Source organism: Gloeophyllum trabeum (genome assembly GCF_000344685.1).
Source record: "Gloeophyllum trabeum ATCC 11539 unplaced genomic scaffold GLOTRscaffold_00007, whole genome shotgun sequence".
In the NCBI taxonomy this organism is placed as follows: domain Eukaryota; kingdom Fungi; phylum Basidiomycota; class Agaricomycetes; order Gloeophyllales; family Gloeophyllaceae; genus Gloeophyllum; species Gloeophyllum trabeum.
This window is the reverse complement of record NW_006920416.1, coordinates 469,141-496,325: the sequence shown is the minus strand read 5'-3', so window position 1 is coordinate 496,325 and position 27,185 is coordinate 469,141. Positions and strand designations below refer to the sequence as shown.

At 53.1% G+C, this 27,185-nt stretch overlaps 9 protein-coding genes and 1 non-coding gene across 10 annotated transcripts; 5 read left to right on the top strand and 5 right to left on the bottom strand.

Moving 5' to 3' along the window:
- Window positions 1-1,599: 1,599 nt before the first annotated feature.
- GLOTRDRAFT_129373 (uncharacterized protein) lies at window positions 1,600-3,794 on the top strand (the record flags this gene model as incomplete). The annotated part of the gene is made up of 4 exons (XM_007868060.1): window positions 1,600-1,770; window positions 1,826-1,836; window positions 1,885-3,455; window positions 3,508-3,794. The coding sequence occupies 4 exons, from the start codon at window positions 1,600-1,602 to the stop codon at window positions 3,792-3,794; spliced, it is 2,040 nt and encodes a 679-aa protein (XP_007866251.1).
- A 5,276-nt stretch (window positions 3,795-9,070) lies between these two features.
- On the bottom strand, window positions 9,071-9,417 carry GLOTRDRAFT_111120 (uncharacterized protein; the record flags this gene model as incomplete). The annotated part of the gene is made up of 3 exons (XM_007868059.1): window positions 9,071-9,135; window positions 9,190-9,327; window positions 9,392-9,417. Coding segments are annotated over 3 exons (223 nt in total), but the record flags the coding sequence as incomplete, so codon positions are not given.
- A 231-nt stretch (window positions 9,418-9,648) lies between these two features.
- On the bottom strand, window positions 9,649-11,321 carry GLOTRDRAFT_138773 (uncharacterized protein; the record flags this gene model as incomplete). The annotated part of the gene is made up of 2 exons (XM_007868058.1): window positions 9,649-10,533; window positions 10,584-11,321. The coding sequence occupies 2 exons, from the start codon at window positions 11,319-11,321 to the stop codon at window positions 9,934-9,936; spliced, it is 1,338 nt and encodes a 445-aa protein (XP_007866249.1). The 3' UTR covers window positions 9,649-9,933.
- A 394-nt stretch (window positions 11,322-11,715) lies between these two features.
- Window positions 11,716-13,735, bottom strand: GLOTRDRAFT_138772 (uncharacterized protein). The gene is made up of 12 exons (XM_007868057.1): window positions 13,592-13,735; window positions 13,497-13,535; window positions 13,361-13,439; window positions 13,276-13,310; window positions 13,150-13,221; window positions 13,032-13,099; window positions 12,930-12,982; window positions 12,729-12,871; window positions 12,602-12,674; window positions 12,507-12,544; window positions 12,415-12,456; window positions 11,716-12,341 (listed from the first exon to the last, which is right to left on the bottom strand). The coding sequence occupies exons 1-12, from the start codon at window positions 13,688-13,690 to the stop codon at window positions 11,892-11,894; spliced, it is 1,191 nt and encodes a 396-aa protein (XP_007866248.1). The 5' UTR covers window positions 13,691-13,735; the 3' UTR covers window positions 11,716-11,891.
- A 1,086-nt stretch (window positions 13,736-14,821) lies between these two features.
- Window positions 14,822-14,931, top strand: GLOTRDRAFT_t81. The gene has a single exon. It is a non-coding gene; the product is annotated as a tRNA-Leu (tRNA).
- Window positions 14,932-15,013: 82 nt separating this feature from the next.
- Window positions 15,014-15,398, top strand: GLOTRDRAFT_111118 (uncharacterized protein). The gene has a single exon (XM_007868056.1). It carries the CDS (start codon window positions 15,019-15,021, stop codon window positions 15,211-15,213), a length of 195 nt encoding a protein of 64 aa, XP_007866247.1. The 5' UTR covers window positions 15,014-15,018; the 3' UTR covers window positions 15,214-15,398.
- A 419-nt stretch (window positions 15,399-15,817) lies between these two features.
- GLOTRDRAFT_111117 (uncharacterized protein) lies at window positions 15,818-16,863 on the bottom strand (the record flags this gene model as incomplete). Its single annotated transcript, XM_007868055.1, has 4 exons — window positions 16,691-16,863; window positions 16,473-16,633; window positions 16,006-16,399; window positions 15,818-15,955 (listed from the first exon to the last, which is right to left on the bottom strand). Coding segments are annotated over exons 1-4 (780 nt in total), but the record flags the coding sequence as incomplete, so codon positions are not given.
- Window positions 16,864-17,444: 581 nt separating this feature from the next.
- Window positions 17,445-22,099, top strand: GLOTRDRAFT_93627 (uncharacterized protein; the record flags this gene model as incomplete). Its single annotated transcript, XM_007868054.1, has 17 exons — window positions 17,445-17,516; window positions 17,676-17,709; window positions 17,760-17,890; window positions 17,995-18,155; window positions 18,375-18,471; window positions 18,533-18,607; window positions 18,636-18,722; window positions 18,782-18,828; window positions 18,948-19,001; window positions 19,390-19,890; window positions 19,942-20,283; window positions 20,407-20,650; window positions 20,700-20,736; window positions 20,831-21,053; window positions 21,113-21,365; window positions 21,418-21,773; window positions 21,952-22,099. The coding sequence occupies 17 exons, from the start codon at window positions 17,445-17,447 to the stop codon at window positions 22,097-22,099; spliced, it is 2,862 nt and encodes a 953-aa protein (XP_007866245.1).
- Window positions 22,020-23,902, bottom strand: GLOTRDRAFT_60968 (cytochrome P450). The gene is made up of 6 exons (XM_007868053.1): window positions 23,523-23,902; window positions 23,432-23,462; window positions 23,229-23,378; window positions 23,048-23,177; window positions 22,345-22,993; window positions 22,020-22,286 (listed from the first exon to the last, which is right to left on the bottom strand). The coding sequence occupies exons 1-6, from the start codon at window positions 23,846-23,848 to the stop codon at window positions 22,124-22,126; spliced, it is 1,449 nt and encodes a 482-aa protein (XP_007866244.1). The 5' UTR covers window positions 23,849-23,902; the 3' UTR covers window positions 22,020-22,123.
- Window positions 23,903-24,224: 322 nt separating this feature from the next.
- On the top strand, window positions 24,225-26,548 carry GLOTRDRAFT_116153 (uncharacterized protein). Its single transcript, XM_007868052.1, has 7 exons — window positions 24,225-24,312; window positions 24,363-24,411; window positions 24,465-24,518; window positions 24,571-24,597; window positions 24,647-24,664; window positions 24,714-25,871; window positions 25,923-26,548. The coding sequence occupies exons 1-7, from the start codon at window positions 24,265-24,267 to the stop codon at window positions 26,324-26,326; spliced, it is 1,758 nt and encodes a 585-aa protein (XP_007866243.1). The 5' UTR covers window positions 24,225-24,264; the 3' UTR covers window positions 26,327-26,548.
- The last annotated feature ends 637 nt before the right edge of the window (window positions 26,549-27,185 follow it).

The window sequence follows — 27,185 nt, the reverse complement described above, 5'->3', positions numbered from 1 at the left end:
CCGTCTCTTCATGTTCCGCCTCTCATCATATACTCGCCCAATATTATTGTTTGCGCCGATGCTGATCCACTCGTCCTTTAGCTCTCCGTGATTCTCGCTGTCTCACTGTTGTGTGTGGTATGATGTCTCAACATGCTTTTTTGTTCATTGTGTTCTGTATGTCTATGTCTCAGTCTTTTTGTTCGCTGCGCATGCTCTGTCACCTGCGCCGTACTTGCGCTCAAACTCGGTGATAAATGGCTCGTTATTCATTACACTACTCAGTGCAAGGCGGTCAATCCTAATACAATGACGTAATTTGTAGCCTGGCAAATCCAAATGTTCCCAAGGTCTTTTGCGACGGTGAGGTGAGTGAACACCACTCATGCATCTGCGCCCATCGCCTTAAGTGTCCCATTCCTGCTTATATGAAGTGGTGCTGCGAAGCCTCAACTGGTCCGACAACGATATCGTCGGTTACCACTCCATCAGGTGCTCTGCACTTAGAGAGTAGAGATGGTCGACAGCAGACAGAGTTACGTGTTTGTAGTGCCACGCATGTCAAACAAATATATTTTTAAATAAATGCTCGTCGCCAGATAAAGGCAAGGGTTTGGGGTCCTAGAGTTAAGCGAGTCGGACTGTGAAGCGTAGGAGCATGCGTGACGGAGCAACTTGACCTGGCGGTTCTCGGCCACCGTAGACTTGTTCTACCTCAGGCTCACATCTAGTTGGATTGAAATCCCTCGTAGAATCTGTAAGTAAGAGCGAATCAAGATTTGCAGGCAAAGCTACCATGGCTCACGATTGCGAGCCCCACATTCAATACATATCAGGTGTGGCTCGAGAAACATCAGGATATAAGCAGTATGGATGCTGCTGTCAATACACCTTCACATTCGAGATCCCTATGAAATTGTAGTGCGCCGCGCCACGTGCGCCACGTCTTGTTGCCATTGTCCCGGCCATCATCAGGGACTATTGGTCTTTCCCTTGGTACCCAGTTAACTTATGTTTCAAGCAGTAACCACTGTGGCATAAAGTGGATCAAGAATGGAAGATTGTGCCACTTCTTTGACACCAGTGGCATGCCAGTAACGTATGGCACAACTGGGATTTCTGACAATTCGCGTGGGGATCGCAGGATCATAACTTTGATATGTATGCTCTCTTCGTTATCAGGCGACACTGCAGAGGCAAGAAAGTAATTCGAAAGCAGATGATACAGCAGCGAGAAGGTACAAGCATAGCAAGGGTAAAAGTATAGTGGAACTTCCCAGGCCCTAGACACCCCGCGCCACACGAACCACACCGACACCCCCAAATCCAGCATTCAGAACCACCGCCCCATCCTCGAGGCAGCGGTGCGGCAGCCCAAAATCCAGGGGAGTGAGTCACGACTAGAAGGCACAGAGAATCGTCTGAGCAATATCGTTGGGGATAGAGTGTGATACGTAGCAATTGCACCAAAGCGGGAACAGAGGAGGGGCATTTGCGGCAACCATCGGACCGATGCGATCCTTGATCAGTGATAAGAGAGAGCAACTCCCGCTTCGCCCTCTTCGCTCACCGACTTCAGCGCCTGCCTCAATTTGCGCTTCACCATCGTTCACCATCGTCATGTCCTCCGCGATTGCTTTCATCTTCGGCGAGCAAACAAGAATCAATCCCGTACAACTAGGCAGCTATGCCACCCAACACGTTATCGATCAATTCACAAGTGTTGGAGCGACCGTTGCACATGGACTCACCGCTAACCAGGACACGACACCGACGAACACCAATGTGATGGTGAGCACGATCTCCTCGTATTGCGAGTTGTGCATGTGTGGATATCTGACTTCAGTCGTTAGTCGAGTTCGTCAATTCGCCTAACTACTGACCTAAACCACTCTCGTGGCCCAGTGACACCTGTCGTGTCCCACATCCCCGATACGTCCGTGGCAGGGCCGCAGCCAGAGCATCGCAAACCTTCGGCCGCTTCACGCCCAACTTACCACCTCGTTTAAGGAAAGCGAGACCAGGACGGCGCGAGCGTGCACTGCTGCGCCTCCAACGGCAGGCGGGTATTTCCCATGATCCTACTTCCCGCCAGCAAGGTCCGGGTGTCGTCGCGACGCCAGGAGATAGCACTATCAACGCACCAACGGAGGCGTCCAATGTCGTTCCACCTCAGGCTGAGCACAGGATACCGCAAGGACCCGCAACACCCGACGACCTGCCTCCTCGCCGGAGGGCGAAGCCGGGCCGCCGAGAGCGTGCCCTTCGACGGCTTCAGCGACAAGGAGGGCTACTCCAGGATCACGCGACCTCGGCCCTTGGCCCGACGCAGGGTCCTGATCCTACTCTGCCGCCGACGCCGACGACTCCTGTGAATGCTTCTTCGCCGGGGGGAGAGCGGGCTGTGGTAGGAACAGACAATGCTCAGTTTTTGCTTGAAGAGCGACCCGACTGCGCGAACGCTCTGCCCGAAGTCGCTCACATTGAGAATGCTGCCGCCTCGCAGCACGATCAACCCTCCTCTTCCCCACCACCCTACGACCCGATCGTACTGGGACTGGAAGCGGCACGATTCATCCTGGAACAGCATGGATCGAGCCAATATCCGGCGGTGGCTATGACACACTATCACCCACAGTATCCAGTTGCAGTGGAGCAACAACAGCTTGTGGATGGGGCGATCGAGAGGCAACACGCCGCGTCAGGCGAGGGTAGGTCGATGGCGGTCCGTTTCGAGTACGCTGAGGGCGGCTCATTTTCGCGAATGGCCGTCCTCACGGACTGGTCCCCGCACTACTGGCAGCCAAGGCCGTTCATGTCTAGCTTGCCTCCCAACGCTGTCAGCCGGGAGGCCGTAGCAATACCCATTCGCGTCTTGCAGAACACTCGGTATGGCACCGGCGAGCCCGAAGCGCCGTATGCTTACTCCAGCCCGTGGACCGTCCCTACGGGTCGTCAAGCACCGGAAACGATGGTTCCAGCACCCTACGTAGCGCCAGCGAGCACTGCGCTGCCGCAAGGAGGTTTCCCTCCCGAGCGAGCTGAGACTCCGGATGCCCCCGACCTAACACAATTCCCCGCGGTGCCTGAGCCGTCCAGTCTTGCTCTGACCCAGGCTCTATATCCCTTTGTCGACTGTCCAGGGCCCTGTCCTGCGGATTGCCCTAGGCGATTGATGTCGGCGCGCGCATACTCTCGCCGCCGCTACCGCCGCCATGGTATGTCGCGCCTTCCCTGCCCCATGCGATTCGATCCCTTCGATGAGTATCTGGACAGCGAAGGGGGCGCGCCGCAGTGCTGTCATGCAGCAGACGAGGTAGAGCCCGCTTCTCCTACCTCACCCGTTTCTCCAGCAACAGCGACGTCTACATCAGTGCCGACGCCGTGGACGGCCAGCTTCAATGCCGACCTCAGTCCCTGTTCGTCGCGCAAGGGACTTGCGCAGTCCGGCGAGGAAATCCTATACACGACGTGTTGTGGGTACACATGGAACACTCACTGATGGCGATGAGACTGACGGGGTGACAGCGGGCATCCCTGTCAGGCGCGAGAGGAAGCGCGTTGGCCTTGTTGAAGGAGAGCACCAGTCAACGCCTTGGTGGTATCTCGACCAGAGGGAAGCCCACCGGTATCTTGAGCTGCTTGAATACCTCGAGCACCGCGCCGTATTACGCGTGAAGGCTAAGCTGGACAACTTCGAGGAGAGCGACCGTCCCCCATTGATGCCGCTCTGGATTCATTTCCCCCAGCTCCTTCCCCCGGTCTTCGACGCGCCGCCCGAGAATATGCTGCAGCTCCAGCTCAGCGGGAACTGATACTGACGGCAGAGACGCGGGTGCTAGGATGGTTAAGGAGTCGAAGATGCGTGTGCTGAATAGATAAATGATGAGGGACGGAGGTTGAAATTTCTCGGAGGGTCTCAAGTTGTCTCAGAAGGATACTGTACGAATACGGCTGATGTAAAGTTGATATGGGCCTGTAGTCCCCAGTGAATTTTCTGAGTTTTTCATTCTCGCTCCCTGAGGTACGGCCGACACCACCATTGTGACCTCCGCATACTGGGCGCCAATTCTAATGTCCAGGGTGCCAGTAGACGCCCAAAGAAACACGAGGCGGCAAAGACCGAGAGCAACATGAACCAGGAAAGTTCGCGCCACCGACCTTGTTGAATCTCGACGATTGCCATTGCCTCCTTCACCGTTTCGACAGCTAGAATCCGCGCCAGAGAAGGCATCCGCTAGTAAAATCAAAGTGCTGAGACAAGACTTCTGGCAAGCAGTGTCCTCCGACTAGTAACGCTAGTAGGCGGGTTGCAATTTCGACGCCGGACCGTACGGACCAGAGAGAAACTGCGCATTCATCTCTGGTTAAATTGCAGAGTACGATGCAGCAAAGGTACGCCGGCCAGCTTCCGAGCCACTGCTGAGATGGACTATAGATCGAGGCGATTGATCGCAAGGCTGACCACTTCACGAGCACGACACCTCCATGTTCCGTTAGGTGTGTTCCGCACCTGCAATTGAGCGATCGCTGACTGAGGAACCTTTTGGACTGCAACAGAGTTCACGTCGACGGCGGATCGATGTTCAGGAACACTTGCGATTTCCGGGCCACCAGACAATCGAGCCAGCGCATCCCGCGCGGTCTTCACAGCTCTACCGTTCGGCTTGCCATATATAGAGACAAAAGCACCGTCGATATCAGATGCAGGAACAGTACCACGGATTTGAAGAGTCATTGGGCCTAGTGGTTCCATGTGCGAACGAGGAGCACGGAAATAGGCAGATACGTTCAGGGGCACCAGCGATAAGTGCTTCCTACCATGCCGAGTTTATTGACTGGACATTTACCATTGCATAGGATAACGGGCCCCATCTCTGCTCTATTGCCAAGACTGTACCATCTGTTGTGCTAGTGTCGACGGTGAAAAACCTTGCTGTCCAAGTCCCGAGTCCCAGCGGTTCCGATACCACAGAATAATGGTCCCCGTCTCTTTCGACAGGAGGCGTGAACGTTCTAGGACCAGTGCACAGGCTAAGACAATCATCGATGTCCTTGTGGAATTATCGGGGGAACTGTCGCGAAAAAAACCAGTTATTCCCCCATGTTGCAGTCGTGATATCAAGCTGAAGTCTGTTGCGAGCGATGAAGCTGCCGATTTATTGAGGTATGGGTTCGACGAATACGATACCAGCAAGCGTGCGTGAATCCATCGATGGTAAGCAGAGTCATGGTAGCTAGCAGCCACGGTGGCGTTGCCCAAATAGAGTTCCGGCATTGCCACGAAATGTCCCGCCATCTCTTGTCGCCGCCGTCGACGAAAGTCAGTAACGCTTAGAATTGACTATGTTGGCCCTCGATGATTCAAAGCTTCCCTTGGTGGACTTTTGCATCTCGAACTGGCGAATGTCTTCTGCGACGGCAAACGACACGGACGGGATGATGCAGCAATCACGCAGTTATTATTCTAAGATCCACACTTGATCTTGAACTTCTAACCATTATTTAGTCTCAATAAACTGAGGATCATGAATTGAAACTGAGAGTCTAGGAAGTTGCTAGTCTTGCAGACGTTTTCACGATCGCATCGAATGGGCGAACTACTGGTCTCAGTGGAAAATTCGTAGGGAAGAGGCTGTCTTGTTGGGTTTATCCCAGTTGTATCTTGCTTGCTAGACTGTGAGCTCGTTCCTGCCGAAGTCCTTCTGTCATGGCAACCCCGACGCTATGTTTCGCGAGCCTGAACATGATTTCGGTAGACCCCCCGTTGGGGCACAGTCAGTCTGACTCAGGCGGATATATCGCTGCCGCAATCACCGCATGCCTGATACTAGTGATAGTCTTTCTTTCCGCCCAAACATATAAGTAGGTGAATCAATGGATGCGAACCGTACTAGGTACCCATGTTGCTCGTCGACCTCCCTCCTGAGATACTGGACCGCATTGCCTGCTCTGTCGACCGCCGCGAGGATCTCCTGTCCTTCGCTCTGACGAGCAAGCTGCTATCCTCAGTCGTATCCCCCACGCACCTTGAGTACTGCGACATACGGACTCGCGTATTCGCGCCCGCGCTCTGGATGCGCCTGGCTCACCCGGATGACCATCATGCGGCAAAGATTCGTTCCTTGACCATACTTTCGAATAATCCCGCCAAACAGGACATAGACTCCCTCTCGACGGAGGAGCGGCTACCAGCCGAGTATCGCAACAGTCCTGCCGCAGAACACGACCAGCTCTTCCTGAGTCGAAACGCAAAGGAACTATTGAGTCAGTACGAAAATGACCTGATCAAGGCCGTGAAGCGTATGCGTAATCTCCGCCGCTTTCGCTGGCTTCGCCCGAGGCTTCCAGGTTGCGACGGTATCTGGTCGGTGCTCAAATCCTTGGGCTCCGTCGTGGACTTGCACTTCTTGGATACCGACTACGACTGCCCGGTACGCCGTTACCCTTACTATGGGGAGCAGACCATGCTCAACGCAGCCTTGTTTAGCTTCCGTCCTTCCGGGGCTTGCTGTCCTTGAATATCATGACGAATAGGCTTAGCATAGAACCTGGAACACAGGATGTGACGTCGATGCTCAACATGTCTGTTACCGACTGTCCTGATCTGACGGTTCGTCTAACTCGTAGCCTAGATATTCCTTGCTCATGTTTCATATAAGAGCCTCACCTTCCGCTCCAGCAAATTTCTCGAGTATAGCGCACGCATCGATGTTCCGCTGAGACGCGCCGCTTGGAAAAACCTCCGCTCCCTCCGCCTTGAAGGGTTGACCTGCACTGCCGAGACGCTGCGCCACTTTCTCAATAATCATCCGACCCTCGAGGAGTTGGCGCTCCCTCCCGAGCTCCCTGGCAAGGAATGGCGGGAGCTGATGCTCTCCGACGGTGCACTTCGGAACCTCCATACATTAGAGTGTCATGCCCCGACCACGGCTGCAATTCTCGGAAACCCTCGAGCGGTTACGAGCATCCGGAAGATCCGTGGACTCAACCTGGATGGTGAAGCCCCCTGGAAATGGGACTATCTTCCTAATGCAGACGACCCAGACGAACCATATGACGATGACCCCGATCCAGTAACGCTCAAATGGAGGGAAGAGTTAGTGGAGGGCATCAAGACCCATCCATCTATAACGACGATCGAGTGTTGTCATGTCGAGGACATCTCAAGGCTTACAGAAATCGCTGCAGTGGCCCGCCAGATCACGGAGCTTTCGATTACTGATAACTCGAATGTCAGTCCCCAGTACGAGATACCGCTGCCACTGCCTGCTCGTCAGACTCATTGACAGAGAGCGACTCCCAGAAACTCCCCGCGGATCAATGGTTCCAGGCTTTGGCTCACTTGCAGCGCGTCAGATGCGCTGACCTGTTACTGCAGGACAATAGCGCGCTAAGTCCGATCATACAGAAGCTGCTGGAGGTATGCCCGAGTCTGCAAATAGTGAGCGACCGGTCGTGCAGCGAGCCAGTCGTTTTGGTATCGGATAGCGAGGTATATACCGTCTAAGCGGGTGTGCTGTGATCGTTCCGATAATGACATTCATTCTATAGGTCAAGCTAACAAAGTAGCACGAGAATCTGAAGAACGTAGGCTCTCGTCGATGCCTTCGTTCCTGATGCACTCAGCATCTCACTTGAACACTGCACCATAGACTTGTTTGAGGGCGTTGCAAAACGCGCGATATTCTCTTCGTGGAAGGTGGTAATATCACGTGACGAATGCCACAGCTCTACGCCACCGTTGCAGGCAAGGAGAATCGTATTCGCAGTAACGCAGAATCGCTTCGTGCTCTGAGTTTCCGTATTGTACGACTGTTTGCTCAGAACCAACACTCTCACCCATGAAAGGATCCCTCAAGGGCAGCAGCAAAGGCATGAAAGGGGACAAAGGCCTTTGTCTACCGGGACACGCCGAGTGAAGTCCACGGTGCCACACACGCTTGGCATAAGAAGCCCATCATTCTTCACGAACGCTACCGCCATCCAAGCTCTTCAAATCATCCACTCAATTCTGTGTTCTCGACGATATGACTCCGAACAACTCGAATGAACACATGTCTAATTACCGCGGCCTCAGCAACATGCCACAACACGCGTTACACAGAGAGAGGTCCACAACCCAGCAGATCAGACGCGGTGAATACGGCCAAAGCCAGGAACTAGCATATGGCACGAGTTCGGTACGTTACTGCTACTCTGACTCTTTGCTCTCGTCAAGCCTAACTGCGGGTATGCAGAGATTTGAGGAAGTCCAGAGAGTGAACACGTCTGACATCCCTACAAGTCGCGCCTCTGGCTCTGGGGAACACAATGTCGTAATCGCATACGAAGCACCCCAAGCGGACATGAATATGGTACGCCACGCACTCTGTCTCACCGGTTCATTAAGTTCTGACCTTCCGTCGACAGCAGCGGCGTACCTATAGCAGCGGGAGCGCAAACGTGCTATCAGTACCACCGACCTATGTTGGACCATTTGTTGCCAACATGATGCAGCGGGCAGGTACGGCCCTGACGCAAGTGTATGGAAGACATCCGTCTGTCGGGGGCAATGGAAGTTATGCACCGGGATATGCACCAGGAGCTCGCGGCCGAATTCAGGGCGCAGGCCTCGCACGTCCACCCGCGAGTAACGGCGGTGGGTCAGCAGAAGGCGCTAAACGGCGTTCGAATGCTGGGAAAGCTATCGACCGCGAGGGCTTTCAACATGGGGAGGCGTACCAGAGAGGGAGGAAGCGCCGACTAGACCCAAGTAAGGGTCATGAAGAACAAGGAGCGGCGACTACGTCAACTTCCCCGAGCAAGCGCAGGCGCACCTCCCCTCCAGCTGCTGAGCCGAGTAGTCATTCAGGAACCGTGCAGGTGATACACGGTCCTTGTCCGGCCGGTGCACGGATTCCCGGCGCCGTTGGAGTCGATCTTCCAGCTTCCGCCTCTAATGCTAAGCGAACGAGAGAGGACGACGACTGTGAGGAGCTGTACACCCCTAGGCATGATTCCAGCGACGCGACCCAGGTACTGGAGCAGCAACCACGCCCATCCAAGAGGCTTCGAGAGGATGCTGGGGAGCAAGCAGACGTCGGAGGCACAAAGATCACGGGAAACAACACTGTAAGCGGAAGTCTCTGAAGTGCGCCTGGATATCAGAACTAACTGAAGTTTGGTTAATAGGCGCTTTCGCAAGAAAGCTTAACTCAACTAACCAACCTTGGTCACGGTGCAGAACCGGCTGAGGACTGGAACGAACCCCTACAACTTGAAGCAACCACGGCCAGTGGGACACGGGAGTCCGCGACAGTCGAGGAAGACACTTTGGGAATGGACCATCCGTTCCAAACGAACCCTCTACCCAACATTCGCGATCATAAGCGGTGGGTGCAATGGCCACCGAGGAAGGAGACGTCCGTACGTTCTGATCCCGAATTCGAGTTTCTCCCCAGCACCTGGGATGCATTGGGGTTTGGATATTACGAGTTTGATCCTGACGAGAGGTTACTAGCGTCGAGTATACCTCTATATTAATGAGACGGTGCAGTCGATTTTCATAAGAATATCAAGCCAACGTGGAGCTCCCTTTGAAGTCGCCTAGCGAGACATCGCAGCAGAACTTGCATTTATGACCACAAGCGGAAGAGACGTTTAGTCTCGGCAATACCCGGCAGTTTCACTCCTAACCGGTCTACTCAAGCTTGTCTCCTTACAATATTTCAGGATCGCCGGCCCTTGAACTTGTACATAAGATGCTGTCTCTTTATTTGTTGTGCTGAGGACGACAATCCCGTTCGTAGTACAAATACGCTGAGATATCCCGACTCGGAGCTAGGACGTCGAGTCTGCAGGCCACACGATGTCACCGTCACTTCCGGTCAGTTGCAGAAGACGACAACGACTCTTATTGTTTCCGAGCTCGAAGGCAACGTACAGTAAAGAGACGCACCACCAGCGCATACTTTACCGGACTTCGCGTTTCTCCTTTTGCGCAGCATACTCCCCCAGGAATACATTGCGTTCATCATGGTTGCCCAATGCCTTTTCTGACAGTGACGCTGCGCCTGCATAGTCTATCCCGCTGCCTACCGTCATCAAAGCCAAGTAACAGGCAGCGTGGGGGATGTCCAACGTCACATCAGGCAGATCTCCCAGCTCATCTCCCAAGGCAACGGCGAAACTGTCCATATTATGACAAGCCTGGCGAGTTGCGGGGAGCTCAAAGAAGTGGGAAACCGCAGTACTCGCACTTGCAGGATCGCCCGCCAGTATCGCAGTTCGGATGAGATCTCCGACGAAAATATGTCTGTGTTCTGGCAGGAGTTGCTGCAAGAATGCATTCGCAGGCTGGATGTTTCCGGTGGAAACAAAGGTCCTCGCGCCCTCGACACATGCGTAGTGAAGGCGACTCAAGGACAGCCCAGGCTCTGTAACGTCCGAGCCTTGTTCCAGTTCATCGCTCGAAGTCGTCGGAGAAGCGTCCAAGCCGTAGTACTCGACTCCTTCCTCACTTAAGCCGAAGATCTCTTCCGTCTCGATGTCTTGGGCTCGGGTGAGTATTGCCTATACCATCCGATAAGTGGCATGCTTTGTTCAGGGGAAAGGTTACTCACTGAAACCGTGTACTGTATCATTGGCCTAAGGCAGCTTCCTTTCAGCACACATTCCAGCTCGTCGATAACATGCAAGGAGTGCAGGAGCAGCGGCGCATTAAAGCTCCTGAAGATCGCCAAACAGAACCTCCGGACAGCTGCCACTGCTACACTGTCGTTGTCCGCAGCCTCTCGACAGAGGTCTGTGAACTGGTCGCACACATCCTCTGGCCGCAGCAAGTCCTGCACAAGCAGCTCGGCGCAGAACTGCATAAGGTTGCACAAGCGTTCGCGGTCCCTTTGCTTGTGGAAGCGACGGAATGTCGTAGCGAGCATAGAGCGTATACTCGTGACGAAGTAGTTGGGTGCCGGGTCAGCCTCCGCTGGGTTAACATCGTGGTAGTCCACGAACTCCCAATACCCTCGCTCCCGCTCCAACTCATCCATAACCCTGCGGCAGAGGCTGGCGTATAAGCGTGGCTGCTGGGAGCTGTTCGGGCAATGAAATAAGCTGCGGAGGATCTGCGCGATGGCGTTGCCGTACAGCTCCCCCACCGCTGGGTCGTGACTGCGCTCGATGTCCAGAAAGCAATGTGCGATCTGATCAGACACCGAGGGGAAGTTGTACGCGGTTATCTTGTTCAGCAGGCCGCAGAGGCGTCGCCCGACGATCACTGGGTCCGTCGGAATGTTCCAGGGTTTCCAAAATGGCGACGGACGCGAGGCGTGCGTTGGATGAGACGGGATATCCTGAGCCATTGCTAAGGAGTAGCAAGCAGGAGGGTGATGTGGCACGGGTGAGTGTGGGACAGCAGATACGTGCTGATATATACGATAGGGCTTACCCGGAGGAATGGGCCATGAGTGGCCAGCCATCCCTCGGTCCCGTCCATTAACCTCGTGCCACTAATGTCGGTACTGTTCGCAGGAAAGAGTTAGAGCACCAGTCAATATTCAACGAGATGACTACAATCTCCAGGATATACAGCTTACCATGGTGTCCGCTCTAATTAATGAACATGGTAATCAGTCTCACTGTATGAAATGAAACTCACAAATTGTTGAAACAAGGGGTGAATGTGACAATCATATATATGCCTCAACATTGCCTTACATTGTCCCAGTCTAGCCGGTGAGTCCATTATTTCAGGTTGAGAACTTCCCATACACATGTATTTCCTCCAACACCGCGGGCACGTCACATGCTATAATATGCAATGTAGCTGCATTCATATTCGAATATGGCTCGGTACAACGCATTGAAGGCTCATAGAATATCGATGAAACTGTCGGCAGAACTGATCGCGGACGAAGGCAGTTAGGTCCATATCACTTGCCTCCATTCTTTCTTTTCTTCGTGGGCCGTTCCCCCGCTTCGTCGTCACTCCCATTCGAGGCGCTCTCCGGGGACTCCTTCTTGCTGACGTTGCTACGTCCTGCCCTTTTCTTACCCTTGGCGTCAGACTTTGCGCTTGGCTTTGCCTCGTCGTCATCCTCATCGGTCGAAGCAAAAGGATCGTCCCGGGCAGCCTTAACGGAAGCTTTGAATTTCGGGGCAGGTTTTCTGCTCTTCGTTGGTGCCATCTTTGCTGGTGCGGGAGCAGCACCGTCGCCCTCGTCATCCGAGACAAAAATGTTAGCCTCGGCCGCTTCCTTTTTCGCCTTGAATTTGGGCTTTTCCTTGGCAGGTGCGGACTCCTTGGATGTCTCACCCTGCACTTTTTCCTCGCCCGACGGCTTGGAGGAATCAATTTCCGCGAAGAACGCGTCTTTGAGTTGCTATATGCATGGGTCATAAAGGAACAAACGCTGAGCTTAGCACCCGTATATGGAGGCAGGTGCCCGACGTTACCTTAATTTCCGAGTCTTTCATCAAACTCGTGTTTTTCCACACCTACGCGGGATGTATAAGCGTGAGAAGTGCTGCTTTAGACAATTGGTTACCGTCGACTGGATACCGCTCGGATGTTTGCTATCGATACCTACATTACAACACGGTGAAACTGAGCAATGAATGCTCGATGATATGTATTACTTACCGACGGCGGTGTATAGATTGGACTTGACTCCACTCAAGTTCAGGCCGTGATTCCTTAGGAGTACTTTCATTACCTGGATGATTTCATTAGTGTCTGCAATACAAAGAAAACGACGGAATGACGGGACCTCTTTAACGGCTTGCTCGTCATACACGTCGGGCATGTACAAGCATATGACATGCTGATGATTGGGAGTCTCGCTCCGAGGAGACGTGGCAACTTTGGCACGATAGGCGGGCGTTGCAGCCAGGGGTCCGGAGACGAGAGAGACTTGAGAATTAATGAGGAAATGACATAGGAAATGACATAAAAAGTAGGGCATACGCACTTGCCAGCTTCGTCCATATCTGATCTACTTTGTCTGCAGGCGCAAAAATTAACCTGTGTGTGGTGAATAATAATGACAGGCGGAGATCACAGTAGCTAATACCATTTGCCGGAGACAACACCGTGCTTGACGGAGATAGCTTTCAGTCTTTCAGTAGCCTCCGCTTGCACCTAATGGAATCGTTAGTATGATCACCAATACAGGTATCGGTAGTACTTGCCTGCTCGCGCAGTTCCTTCTTGCTTATTGCTCCGGTTTTCTTATTGGAGCGAGTCGGGATAGAAGCGTCGTTCTACAGTAGTGAATATAGATCAGAAATCTCCCGCAAGAATACTCTTGGCCATGCCTTGATCTTCTCTACTTTCTCTGTGATTTCCTTCACTAGAATCAGACATAAGTATTACACGTTTCAGAGGCATCACTGTACGAACACATCTCAGTGGCTTCCTCAACGGCAGCGTCATGCTCTGGCTCTTCCTTGGCACTTTTGGAGCCCTTCACCCATATCCACTGCAGAAGACGTTCAGGAGGCGGGAGATTCAGAGTTCAGGTACCTGAGGGACTTACAGGTTTATTACCATCGTCTTGAACCATGGATGGTCTGTACTATACGTTATAATTCAGTATCTGGTAAGCCTTTCCAAAGTATTGAGGCCACTTGCTTTCCCCAGGAATTCCTCCAGAGCCAAGGTTGATTCCGGAGACCAGACATACGTATACGACTCTAGCATAGAGTCATCATCACGATTTTGCTTGCTCATAGCTACTTGTATAGTCTACGGCTGTAACAAGTGAGTATTTGGGTTCTGCAAAGGGGACAACCCGTCAAGTAGAGTGAATGCAGTTAAACCTGAGTTGCCACAAACGCGACGACGCGTTCAGGCGCCTATGTCCGTATTCCCACGGTTCGTAAACAAGTTTGCGGCGGTGCTGGACTCCTTCAACTTGGCTCTTTGCTTCAAACATATAGTATACGGCTGCCCCGTTTGACGTACCTTTTTCCAAGAGACGACAGGCTTTGCCTCATGTAGTGGTCATTTCCTCGTCAGAAGATATCAGGCAACGGCCGTACGTCCTTCGTGCTGGCAGGGACTTGTTGCCGATGAGGTCTGAGCTTACGACGCATTCTGCGCTTTGCTCAGTGGTTTAATACGTCCCTGAATTGTCTATGGTGCAAGTGAATTATCTCAATACTCTCGAAGTTGGCAGTAGGGGCGGAAGCGCACGTCAATTGTGCATATTTTCAGTTTCGCCATCCACCTCTTTAGGTTTGCACTGAGCTTGTCATGCGGCATCATTGGTCTATTCAAAGCTGCTCAAGATAGTTTCAGCCTATCCCAATTCTACTCGGTGCTGTCCATGTCGAGCCTGTCTGACTGATGCCTCGCCTCCGGATTATGCTCTGAGGACGCTCCCGACACTCCCTTTCTCCTCGTCTCACTAGATCGCCGATTCATGAGACGATATGGACGGAGAAGGGTTTAGTATTGACTCGTCATTATCGGTTGATATTCCTAGACGTGGACTGTTCTCTGGCGGATACCCAGGTTCGACACCATGCCGCCATCTGATTCGAGACGATCTTCATTCATTTATCAGTTGGTCGCGATTGGGATTGTCTTCTTCCTCAAGCTTAACAAACTTGTGGACGTTCGATTCTTCTCTCCTCCTGTCACTGAAATCCAGTCCTTCTGAAGTTGCCATCGCGCCTTCCCTATCGCTGTCCTGCTGTTCGTCTCTGTCAGTAGACAACTCAACGCGAGATTCTTGACGGCAATACCTCGTCTTCGTTTCTGTACTATAGCATATACGCCCCTTGAGTATTTACATCTTCAGGATGACAGTCGTCTTCCGTTTGATTGTAAAGTTATTAATAAGATACATTATCTCAAGGCAAGATGGCCGAGCGGTCCAAGGCGTGTGACTCAAGCGAAAGCTTGCCTGTGATAAGCAGGTTTCTCATCCGTGTATGCGGGCGTGGGTTCGAATCCCACTCTTGTCATCTTTTGCATCCCTGTTCTCCAATAGATTTTCGAACAAACAAAGCAGCACGGAAAGTACAACCAGTCCAGAGTAACCTACAATGCCTATGTACCACAATGCCGGAGGTCAACCCCAGTCTTCGCGCGAGCAACGGGAGTTGTCGTGCATCCCAAACCACGTAGTATCAGTCGAGTCAATCAACCGATGGGATTACACGCCTATCGCATTTATCGGCGTCCGTGACCGTAAGGGAATGAGCAGCGATCGACAGTGGATTGTGGGTTCCCATTTGAAGTCTTAGTCGAACATAGAATCGCTCGTACTCGGAGACGGAAGCCGCGCCAGGTCGGAATCAACGAGGAAGGCCACGTCGTCCACAATTTCCTCAAGCTCCTCCTCATCAATCGCCGTCAACGCTGGTGACAATAATGAGAGCACTGTGGTCTCGTCTGCCTCGTCAAGGTCTTCATTCGAGGCTAGTTCGGTGTCGCGGGGGGTCGGATACGATTGGTATTCATCGGATGCCGGGGAACTAGGCTCTGCAGAACGATCCCTCTTGACAGGGGAGGCGTGCTCGACGGCACTAGAGAACCGATGACGCTCTGCGGTATGAGGCGTCCTGATAGGGGAGGCGTGCTCGGGGGCAGGCCGGTCGTGCTCCGAGATACGAGCTCTCTTGGCAGGGGAGGCTTCCTTCACTACCTCATCCTCACGGGAGTGTTTGCTTCCCCGAGGCGAGGTAGTCTTACTCGGAGGGAAGAACCTTATGGGTGGAGGATCAGCTTATCAATCGGTCAGGATTTTGGATGAGAACTTACACTTGTGGGATAGGCAGTCGTAAGGCGCCCATCGCAGCACTAGTCGCAGCAGCCATGACGTTGTCGGAGCCTCGAGCGGGCTCGAAACTAAAACGTCGGGGACTAGGAGATGGAGCACCACGGAAATGTAGTGGCTCGCCTGACGGCTGAGGCTCTGCAGGACCTTGGGGAGAGGAGCCGAGCAGGTCGAGAGCGGTCGGCCTTGCCCCCAATTTGGCGGAGGGCCTGTTACGAGCAAATCAGGATTCAAATCTCGAATACAAATCCATGCATACCGCGATTGCTGGCGGGGGGGCGGCCTCCCAATCCCCGGACTCGGGGATGGTGCACGACGGTCCCTGTCACCTTCATGGCCCTGGGTGTCCGCATCTGGCATGTCCCAGGTGCCCTTATGGAGTCCTAGGTAAGTGATCGCCGTTTCCATCCGCTGCCGTCGCACTCGAAGCGTCTGTGCCAGGTTTCGAAGGTCTTGCAGCCTCTTTCTGCTCTCCTCTAAGCGAGTACTGAGGAACCCTAGGGTCGCGGCCTGTGCAGCGTTGTCCTCAGCTACAGATCGGAGGCGAATGGTTGCCTCAATAAAGTGGGACCTCGTTGGTAGGGGTTCCTCCCGCGTCCCTATTCCGGGTGCAACGACGAGGGGGTTAGAGGTTGTGACTTTGTGGTTCACGTCTGGGATAACCAAGTCCGGAATTGCAACTACGTAAATGGGACAGAAATGGAAAAGAACGGCGCTGAGACTAACTTGGGACATTAGGACGTCGAGCCGGATTTGATGAGTGGCGTGGTCCACCGTTTGCCGGTTGAAGTTCCTCAAAATCAGGAAGACTGGGCGGCTTGACTGCCTGAACTCGTTGCTCATCACGGAGCCGGTGGTGCAAATCAGCAGAAGTAGTATTGAGGACTCTGAATGAGAGGTTCAGCGACCGATGCGAGAGAAACGTGCGAAAGAAACAGACGAACCGTCTCCTGGAGCTACCATGTTCTCCCATGCCGTTTATCCGCGGACCACGGTTCAAGATGACGGGAGCTTCGGCTGGGATGACGTCCATAGAGAAAAGAGAAGTGGTGGGTAGATCGAGGTGTGGTAAGTGGGTTGTGTGGGGCGTTGCTGTTCAAGAAGGAGGTCGGTTGAGTGCCACTGGTTCGAAAAAGGGCGCTTTGAGCCACTGATTCCGATTGAGACAAGTGGCTCGCGTCGGCTAGATCATATCGATTGTTATTATATAATGTCCTCGTGTCTCGTAACCTTTGTCCCCTCTGAGTAAGTACATGCAAATGATGGCGCTTCCTGGAGGGAGTCGGGTCTAATACTGTTTTCATCACTTTCTTTGCTATTAATATTGCCTCTGTGGGTCTGGAGTGCTGGAAAAATACACACAGGTACCTCACTGGAAATTAAGCACAGACAGTATTCAACGACGATTGTTTTCTGTGCTGAAGACTTGCATGGATCCTGCCATAGCCCTTGACCCTTGACTTCGGATCTGTTATTGACGTACCGGCGAGCATTGACAATAAACAGATATTGGCGAGTTTTGCTCAGATGTTGCGTCGCTGGGGCTCACATTCCATTTTGTGTAGAGAGATTTGTGAGCCAGGTTATTAGGAAGATCTTCTGTGCTATGAACATTGAGCGGTGCCGCCGGTGCTGCTCTGGCTGGATGCGAATCGCGAGGCCTGCCAGTGAGGCCTGAGGCCTGATGTGCCACGTGGGATGGATGTCCAGAAGCGCTTCAACGACGGTCCGGAACTTCAGGACTCGCAGCAGTCCATGGCCAACAGCACGGTAAACAGCAGTCTGTAAGACGGAAGCCTACGTTCTCACCGTGATCTATGTCTAATGCACTAGGAAGCTCTTGGATTTCTGATACGGCGTGGATCTTACCCTCGATATCGAACCTTAACCCGCAAATCTATCACTGTTTCCCGCCTCCATTGAGATCAGACTAAGCAGGATCAAGAAGGCACTGCCAATGCTCGTACGTCTCACGCAATTATGACTTATGTAGGGATCCAAACTCCTGGGCAGGTTTCAACCTTGTCTATTTGCGTCCTCAATTTGTAAACGAGGGGAAGGATACTGCAGCCTCCTCGCCCATCTTTCCCCTAGGGCGTAAGCCGAGACGCCATCTCCCTGCTTATTATTTTGGCATTCTGAAGGTGTGCTTTGAGCTGTGCTCCCACAGAGCGCACCATCTTGACATGCCTTCGGGAACTGCCTTTCACACAGCACTCCGGAGCTTGGTATCGCCCGTCTTGTTTAGATCCATCTTTTGACGCAAACTGTGCCTCCCTTGGATGCCATCGACCGCAGCCAGCGCTTGTTTAAGCAGACCATTTCTACCTACTTCAAGTGTGTCACGGTAGGACCCGATTCCAACACGTCTAGGCGTGCAGGAATACGGAGGGGCCCCAGTGGGGTCCCGTGAGTGCCCTAATCGTCGGTACGAACGTGATATCCTGCTAGTCCTACGGAAGGTGCGCTCCGTTCATGTCTGGAATGTAGGGAGACATTGGAGCAGCAGATAAACACGGCACTCGGTGCACACTGCCCTCCTGGCCAGTATCTAAGTTCAGATTTTATGATGGCTGGCTCAGAATACTTACATGGACTCTTACGTAAGATTCTTCAACTATGCCATAGCTCTTCCATCTCGCATCGCCTTATTGCGCTGCGAGTTGATGCTGGTTCGCTCGCGTGCTCTTTCGCAGAATTTCCTTTGAGTCGGGGAGCAGATAGGGTAATGTCGATCATGGAAATTACAATGCTACCCTGCCCCTGCTTGATCTGTTTGAATACAGCTACGCCCCATCCAATACTCTGTTCTTTTATTGGCGAAGGGAAGACATCCCTTCTCCGCCGAATCAATGGAAGGTGTCAGTCCCTTGTTTCTTTGTGTGCTAGCGCTCTCGTGGCAGTAGCCAGCAGTACCCAGGCTTATTGGCCCATCTCCCGTGTGGGCACTGTATACGCCGATCATCATTCTTGGATGTAAGTGGCTGTTCTGGAGTGTTTCGCTCTCACTGAACCATGTATACTTATAACGTCAGTCTGCTAAGACAATCAATCAAGGCATCACTACGGTGTTATTACCCTGGTAAGTCAGCTCCCTCCCTCGTCTGCGCCGATTGCCCAGGTAAGAGAGCGCCCTTCGCTTGATCGACATGATGCACTGTGCCGTATCTTGAGCACTGATGACTCTCGCAAACCCTTCAGCTCGCTAAAAGCGTCATGCCAGATTCTCATCACGCAGATGGCGAGCACTTCGCGGTATGCGCTCTGTTTTCTGTTGTGTCTCGGCATCGAATTGGCACGCTCAAGCATGCTCCTGGGATATGTGAACGTTGTGGCTCCTGGTGGAGAACCCGGACTTAGAGCCAACTTGCGTGTCCGAACTTGAGCTCCGCACTATACCTGCTCCCAGAAATAGCCTTGAGGGATTTACTGCATCACACTAGGGTGCCGATGGTGGCTGTCGTTTTCCTGAGATAGCGATGCAGTGCATTTAACATGGCGTCTATCAGGAGGTCCTATTCTTGAAAGTGTCTATTAAGTAGGTTCGAAGTTCTGGGATCTGCCCGACACAATAGACTGATGGTCTCCTCCGCTTCCTGTTCCCCTTCACAAAAAAAATGTTCTCCTTTTTCGCAGATCACAGGGACTCTGTCTCCAGCCACCGTTCGCCACTACTCCGGAGATCTTTCTCCGGCCTGGACGACTCTCTTGGCGTAGAGGAATCGAGCAATGATCTTATACACTCACAATATGAACTTTCGCTATCATCATGGGACAGCAACTCTACGATGTCCAGCCGACCTGGACTAGGTCGCACCTTGGATCGACCTCTGCGCAAAGCAGGGGACGCCGTCGTCGCTATGATCAGTCGGATGTGCGAAGATATGGGCAGAGGGCCGAACGCTCTAATGGCTCGTATGCTGACCTCCGGGGAATGGGGCGCTCATCGTTGTCATAGCCTCTTTTGCCGCGTTTACCAGGATTCCCTTGGCCCGGCTGTGTTGTGGTCTTGTCCATCTATCGAAAAGATCCTCGACATCCTGTTTTCTCCGTATTGCCAGAAATGTCGGGAGTGCTATGCGCTGTCTCTCGTGCGAGACGAGATTTTTACAGAAGGGTGCCGTAAACTCGTTCAAGGTATCCGGTATGTAATTATCCGCCCCTATCATGGCAGAAGTTGATCCACCGTCCACAGGGGAAGTAACCAGTCGATTCAACGCCTATGTGCACATTACGTTTGTGCCCTCTCTCATTTCCATCCGTCATTTCGGCAGCAGCTCCTGCGATCTGGAGCTCAGGAAGCGCTGGAGGAACTATGTACAGCTGCCATACTATGGCGAGAGGACCTTCTAGCACGCCCCGCCACCAACGCGCTTGATAGCCTGAGTAAGACCTTGCTTTTACCTGTGATCAAAGACTTCAGCGCGAGCAAACTTAGAGTCGATGAATATTATCCTTGTCCGCTTTCTGAGGGCGATCTCTCATCCATGGAGCCTAAAACTTGGGAATGCGTCACAGAACTATTGTATTACCTCTCGTAAGCTCGGAGCATATACCATTTCTGCGAATACTGATTATGAGACGCATGACACAGACATCGAAGAACTCAAATACCAGCCGCATATCATTTATCACTAGCACTCGTTCTATCTTATCACAGTCTCACCCAAATGATTGCACCCCTGGCTAAAGCACTCGATGCAGAGGTGGTGGAATGGTTGTGGTCCGAACTGCTGTCGTCTCGTGATCCCGTTGCACGGGGGGTTCTAGGACGGTTGATTTGCAACTTGTATGACTTCTTGTCATATGCTGCTTTCACAAATAGATGGGATACGGAGAGCGGTGTCCAGGCTGGTGTATGGCTTTGGACAAATCTGTGGATTCCCTTTTTCCGTCTTGCGTGGGTGCGTTTCCTGGTTTGCGGAAACTGAAAATACTGAATATCTTGGATAGAACTACTCTGTCCCACTCGGCGCCTTCCCACAAGCAGGTAGTTACCCGGATCTGCAAAGTCTTTTTCAGATGGTCGCGCACTGCGTCATCCATAAGTTACGAGGCGCGGAGTCAAATCCTGGATTTTTCAGAACGATTTTGCCGTAGTGCACCTAATACGAAACCTCAACTATTACGCAAGGACCCCATCGAATGTCTTGGTCAAAAGATAGCCTCGCCACTGTTCTTCGTAGCCGCCATCCTCGAGAAAGAGCGACGTGTATCCGGGAATCTGAACCTGCATGCCATCGACCGAGCGGTGCCTAGAGGTGTCCTCCAGGAAACAAGCAAGCAGATAGCGCAGATATTGTTGAGGTAAAGTCTCTAGCATTGTGTTGTCACACTCTAAGTAATCCGGTTGCGTTTGACCTTAGCTGCAATAATCCTGCGAACGACATCGCGTTCCTGAATCCAGTGTTGAAGTCCGCAGTGCCTTGGTACGATACTGTCTGTAGATTTGAGGTCCGAAGAGCCCTGAAGGGATATCTGTCGCACACCAACCCCTTACTGAGGCGAAATGCGAAACTCGCGAGGGCCCTACTGAATATCGACGTCACATGCTATGAACTTCGCTGCAGTGGAATCGTTGTGGGGGTCCTTGAAGGGGGACCGCCTCATGGACTATGCGTAAGCAGGTTCTGAGCGGCCCTTTCTGCGTGGTCCTAACACGGTTCGTCAGGTGTTGGACGAGCACGAGGGTCTGCCTTATCGACCGGATCAAAACTATAGGGATGAGTTCCCTGTAAGACGTCTGGTGGCCAGCAGTATCTGGCGCGATATTCGTTGGGTACCGTGCGCGGAGATCGACCTACGTTCATCGTTCTACGAGCCGCTCACAATTGTCTTCCATGGCGAGGCATATCACATCGTTTGTAAACGTGACACGTCCCTTCGCACCCCGCATCTCGGCCTTCTTCCCTTGACGTCGCAGCCCGCAGCCATCAGCCACGATGCCGCCGATGTGGGGAGTTTGCACATTTTGTGCGCAGTAGTCACGGGGCCGCCAGGCTCTTGTCCGGTGTTCTGGCAGGTTGGGTACGTCTCCGCGTCATCGCAAGAAAATGTGATATCGATTGACGAATCGAAATTTTATGCCCGCCCAATGGCATCTAGATCAGGATTAGTTCATGCTCTAACGGGAGAGACCTTCTCTCATACGCAAATGAAGGCCAACATCTTCCGTCGCTGTCTCTGCCATCGATTATGGCTGAAGTCCGGTTGAGCCTGTAAACCTTACCTTCCGGGGGGCAACTCCCGCAAATCGCAAGGGGGAAAATGCATGCAGTATGAATGAAGCAGGGCAAATTATGTTAACAGTGACTATCAGGGGTGAACTAGGGTTCTCGTTGTCCAAAGGATAGATGTAATATATCGCATAGCTGGAACTAAGCGATTTCTTGGAACTGGAGTAAACATACCTGATCCTTAGGTCGTGAAGCTATGATTTGGTCCGATATTTCCATGCTCGCAGTCATATCAGGGGAAAGTGTCGTCCTGTAAGTGCAATACACCTCTTTCAGCAGAATCTTCATCTCCATTAGAGCCAAGCTAAGTCGGAAGAACCAGACTAGTCAGTTTGGTACGCACTGATAGGAAGGCAACATACTTCCTCCCTATGCAGCCTCGCCCGCCAGACGCGAAAGCAAAGAAGAGCTTGTTCCTCTCCTCCCGGCGATCCTGTTCCAGCCACCTCTCCGGAATGAATTCGCCCGGCCGAGGAAACACTTCCGTATCAAGCTGATGCAGCGTGAACGCCTGACAGCTTACTGTAGTCCAGGCAGGGAGGAAGTATCCTTCAAGCACGCGCCCTCCATCCGGCACGCGCCGCGGCAGTGACATTGGGATCGGACTGTAACACCTGAGTCCCTCCTTTACAACCGCTTCCAAGTAGGGCAGCTCGTCGACGGGGGTTGCGGGGTTCCTCAGCAACTCTGCGCGCAACTTATCCTGGATCGCACCGGATTCCGGACGCGAGAGCTGCCACAATAGGAAGCAAAGCCCGTCGCCTGTCGTGTCTATCCCAGCAACGAGATGGTCCATACACTCCGATGCCATCTCGAGGATCGGGACGGTGTCCTTTCTCGCCTGTAGCTTGGAAAGAACCGTATGGTCAGCCACAGCGGCGGCCTTTGCTGTAGTACAGTTCTCGAGCACATATGCGGAGGCCCTGTCAGGCTTCTTGGTCGCTCTGAAAGGATTCGCAAGGTTCGAGAGTAGACTGTGTAAGCGAGGGTAGCGATGCTGGATAACCCGAGCTACCACAACGAAGAGTTCAGCCTAGATAACCGAGACAAGTTCGAGGGACGGACATTTGAGACTATCATGATAGGACAGTTCTTGCATCATCTTCAGATCCTCGTCATCTTCGACCGCATGCGTTCCAAACGGATGGAATAAATGGTGTGTTATGCCGTCGAGAGCATAGCAGTGCAGAGGCACCTGGGGTAACTTGTTAGCCCGATCCAATGCGGTTCAGTGATTACGACACACGTAGACGTTAACGCATTTCTGGGCCGCGCATTCTTGTAGTACTTTCTTCACGAACATCCGGGCGCGTTCCTCGATGCCAGACAACACCCCTGACTGCATCACGTATTTTTTTGCATATCGATCTGCCATTCTACGCTTCCGCTCGCTGTGCTGTCATATCGATGAATTCAGAATGAGTAAGTGCGCGTTCCGTAGATCATTACCTCACTCTTCGTCAGCGTCGAGAACATGTTCCTGGAGTTCGCGGTAGCTGAGACTTCGGGACACGGTTATGCTTAGGCAGCTGCTACATACCTTGCACCAAAATTCATGAACAGATCGTAGAACTCGGTCTTTTCAAATCCACTTCCTCCGACAGAGTAGATCTGCTTGGCAGCTTCGCCTGTCGCGAACGATACCTCGTCCGGCGCAATACGCACAACGGGTCCATATCGCTTGTGCAACTCATGAACATATAATCTTCTCCTGCGCGTAAGTTCTTGGTACAACAGCCATCCACCGGTGAAGCGGGTGATGACTGGCCCGGGGATCTTGGCCAGAGGCGATAAGAATACACGATAACAAACAACGTAGATCAGACAGAGCAGGGCAACGATGCCCAGGTAATATGCCACTGACATATTACTTCAGCCCACAGCTTTCATGAGAGGTAGAAGCTGTAAGATAGGCGTTCGTCCAGTCCTTATATCAGCCACCGGCATAGGGGATACCATCTCAAAGTTTGATAACAACGAGGAAGATACGGACTCCGATGTTTCGAAGTCCGGTGACTCTGGATTTCTAGGCATTCCGCACCCCCAAGGTCCACACTCTGTGCATCAAAAGACGTTTGCGACAGCATTGAGAGTTGAAATTGAAACTGCGTACTGCATAGTATGGCAGCAAGTATTTCCCCGCCAGCTTCCCCGCTGCTACAGTATAAATATTTACGAAATATTTACCGGAGGTTTGTCTAAGTATACAATTACATAATTATGGGGCACTTGCGGTCCTCGGGCTTGACCGCCACTTGTGACTCTACGACTTGCTTCAACTTATGGCTTTTGGTCTTACAATCGGTACAGAGCGCGCTACTGCTCTTCAGGTAACGTCTGTTTAACGATGGGTCAAGGGCTTGGCTAACAATATTCACAGAATTCCATCCAAGGTGAGCTCACGAAACGAGGGTTTAGCGCCGATGCAGGTGAGAGGAAAGGTACTCGAGTCGATGTTTCGACGCTAAAGCCCTTTCCTCAGACCCGGTTATGGCGGAATACATTACCATTATGATTATAAATAACAAGACGCCAGGTGAGTGCAGCATAGGTGGACCACTCGGGCAGCTATGAACACGTCGTCGCAGAACAAATTTCGTCCGAATTGGAGGATTGTGAGTGTATATTTCTACTATCAATGGCATTAACTGAACACCTTTCCAGTGATAGGATCCGACTTTGGTGAGAGTCGAGCATTGTCGAGCGTCACCGTCAGCTAACCGCCCTGAAGACCGCAGCTTTACCGACTGGCTGTTCGCCGAAGCTGCGAAAGGCGCGCCCGAGCCCGAAGGTTCCCCAGCGACGCAAGTCCCAGCCATCCCTGTTCCTGCCCCTGCCACAGCCTCCTCGGAGCCATCGTCCAACCGCGAAGCCCCTCCACACCTTCCCAGCGACCCATCACGCCGACCACCAAACGGCCCGCGGCAGGGCGCCCCACCACTCTACCAACAAGCGTTGTCCCAAATCTCCCCAGGACAGAAGCGCACAGCGTCCGCACGTTCCCCTTCGCCGCCTGGGTTCCAACCGAACAAGTCGCGCCGCACGGAACCGCCCTCAGGACCCCGCGCGATGGCGCAGGGCCAGGGCCCACGGAGCCTGCTCGAGCGAATGGGGGGCCGCGCCAACCGCGCCGCCAACGGCCGTATGAACGACGAGATCCAGGCGCGCATTGACAACATCACCGCGCGCTCGCCTGAGCCGAACGTGATAATGGGCGGTGCGCCGGGGGCGTTCCCAGGCGGGATGGACATGAACGCGGTAATGGCGATGGGCAACCCGCTGATGCTCCAGGAGATGATGATGAACCAGATGGCGCTCATGACGCAGATGGCAGGCGCCATGGGCATCCTCAACCCCAACCCAGCGCAGTTCATGAACGGCGCGTTCCCGCCGGGGATGACGCCGGAGATGTTCGCGCAGATGCAGGGGATGCAGCAGCAGATGGGAAACATGGGGAATGGCCAGGCGCAGCGGGGTGGTCGGCCGACGCGAGGGCGAGGCGGAAAGAGGGGAGGCTTTGCGGGGCCTGTAGATGGTGCCGCGTCGGAAGGTGCTGCCCCTGCCCCTGCCCCTGCTATCGTTGCCCCTACGCCACAGACTGCTGTTCCTGCCGTTGCAGCACCGGTGGTCGCGCCCGTGCCGGTTCCTTCGACGTCAGTGACATATACATCTTCGAGAGCTGGATTTGTAGTGCCTGAGCGCCCGCAGTCGCCTACTCTCTGCAAATTTGCATTGAAGTGCACGAATCCGTTGTGCAGATACTCGCATCCTTCACCTGTGGCGACGCCCGAGAGCGGTGTTGTGCTTAGCAATGAAGCCTGTGAAGCCGGGAAGAACTGCAAGGATAAGGATTGCATCAAGGCACATGTCAGTCCTGCTACCCTGACTGGTGAGTCGCAAGCGCACATATCTCTACGTCTCTAAGGTCACTTCCAAATAGCTGCAGACACTATTAATCCCAAACCCCGCCCGTACGTCCACCCCACACGACCGGGCCCGGACAAGGGCCACTTCGCACAACCATGCCGCTTCGGCGCCGGCTGCACGCGCGCAACGTGTCCCTTCCAGCACCCGGAAGGCCGCGTGCTCCCGAATTCGTTCCACAAAGGCCTGTCCTCGTCGGCGCCGGTGATTAATGTCCACACGCCGGAGACGGGTTCGATAGGCGGCCCCAGCCCACACAGAAGCGTCACGTTTAACAAAGGCAACACTGCGGAGGAATTGGAGAAGAGGATGAAGGAGTTGGAGGAGAGGAAAAGCCAGGCGGAGGCAGCGGTGAAACGAGCTGAGGCTGCCGCTGCGAGCAAAAAAGACGAGAATAAGCCTGTGCCTGTTGCTTCGTGAGACGTCTTCTTGTATTCCATCTGCCTGCCCTCCAAGCGTCTGTTGCCCAATGTCACTGTAATTTACATATCTCGTCTGTAGTCTCTTCGGACTGTCTACCAGCGACCATCAGTTGTGGCTTTTATCCGTAGCTCGTGTCTTTTACTCGTCCCCCTCGTCTATTGCTAGCAGAAATAGTTGGGAATTGTAATAAAGCGAAACAAGGTCTGCTCACAATCACCCTCTACCTCTTCAATTGTGCGAAAGATTGTTCTCTATCCTACACCAAATTAATACCAGCATCGACCTGTTATATCGTGTTTACAAGTCTATAGATCTACGTATACCCTTGCGAAGTGAACGTTCCCGGCGCAGAGCTGACCCGCCCTACTTCCGCCACCTTACCCGGGTTACCCCCGTCGTCGTCGTCGTCGTCGCGCTCGTTGCTCTCACCTGGCTCGTCATCGTCTCGGACGTTCTAGATAAGATAAACACGTGTCGGTGCTGTGCGATATTCTCGCGCGACGTGGCGGATACGGCACGCTGGACGCGTCCTAAACTGCCGTTCCATGCTTAGGTTTCCTGGACGTTCGTGACGGTCATTATGCCTTGTGGAACTGGGAGAATGTCGAAGAGGGTAAGCTGGATGGCCCTGGGCATCGTCGCGCTCGCTGTGATGTCCGTCATGGGGGCGGCGCAGACGCCGAGCATGCCCCAGACGGCGGGGTCGGAGGTGCGTCAGTCATTCCCATAGCAGTGCTAATTGACCAAGGAGAATTGGTAGGCGTCGACTCTGTCTACGTCTTCTGAGGAAAAGTCAAATCGGGGCCTCAATAAGCAACCCGAATACGAAGATGATCAAGCGGCAGAAGGTGTGTGC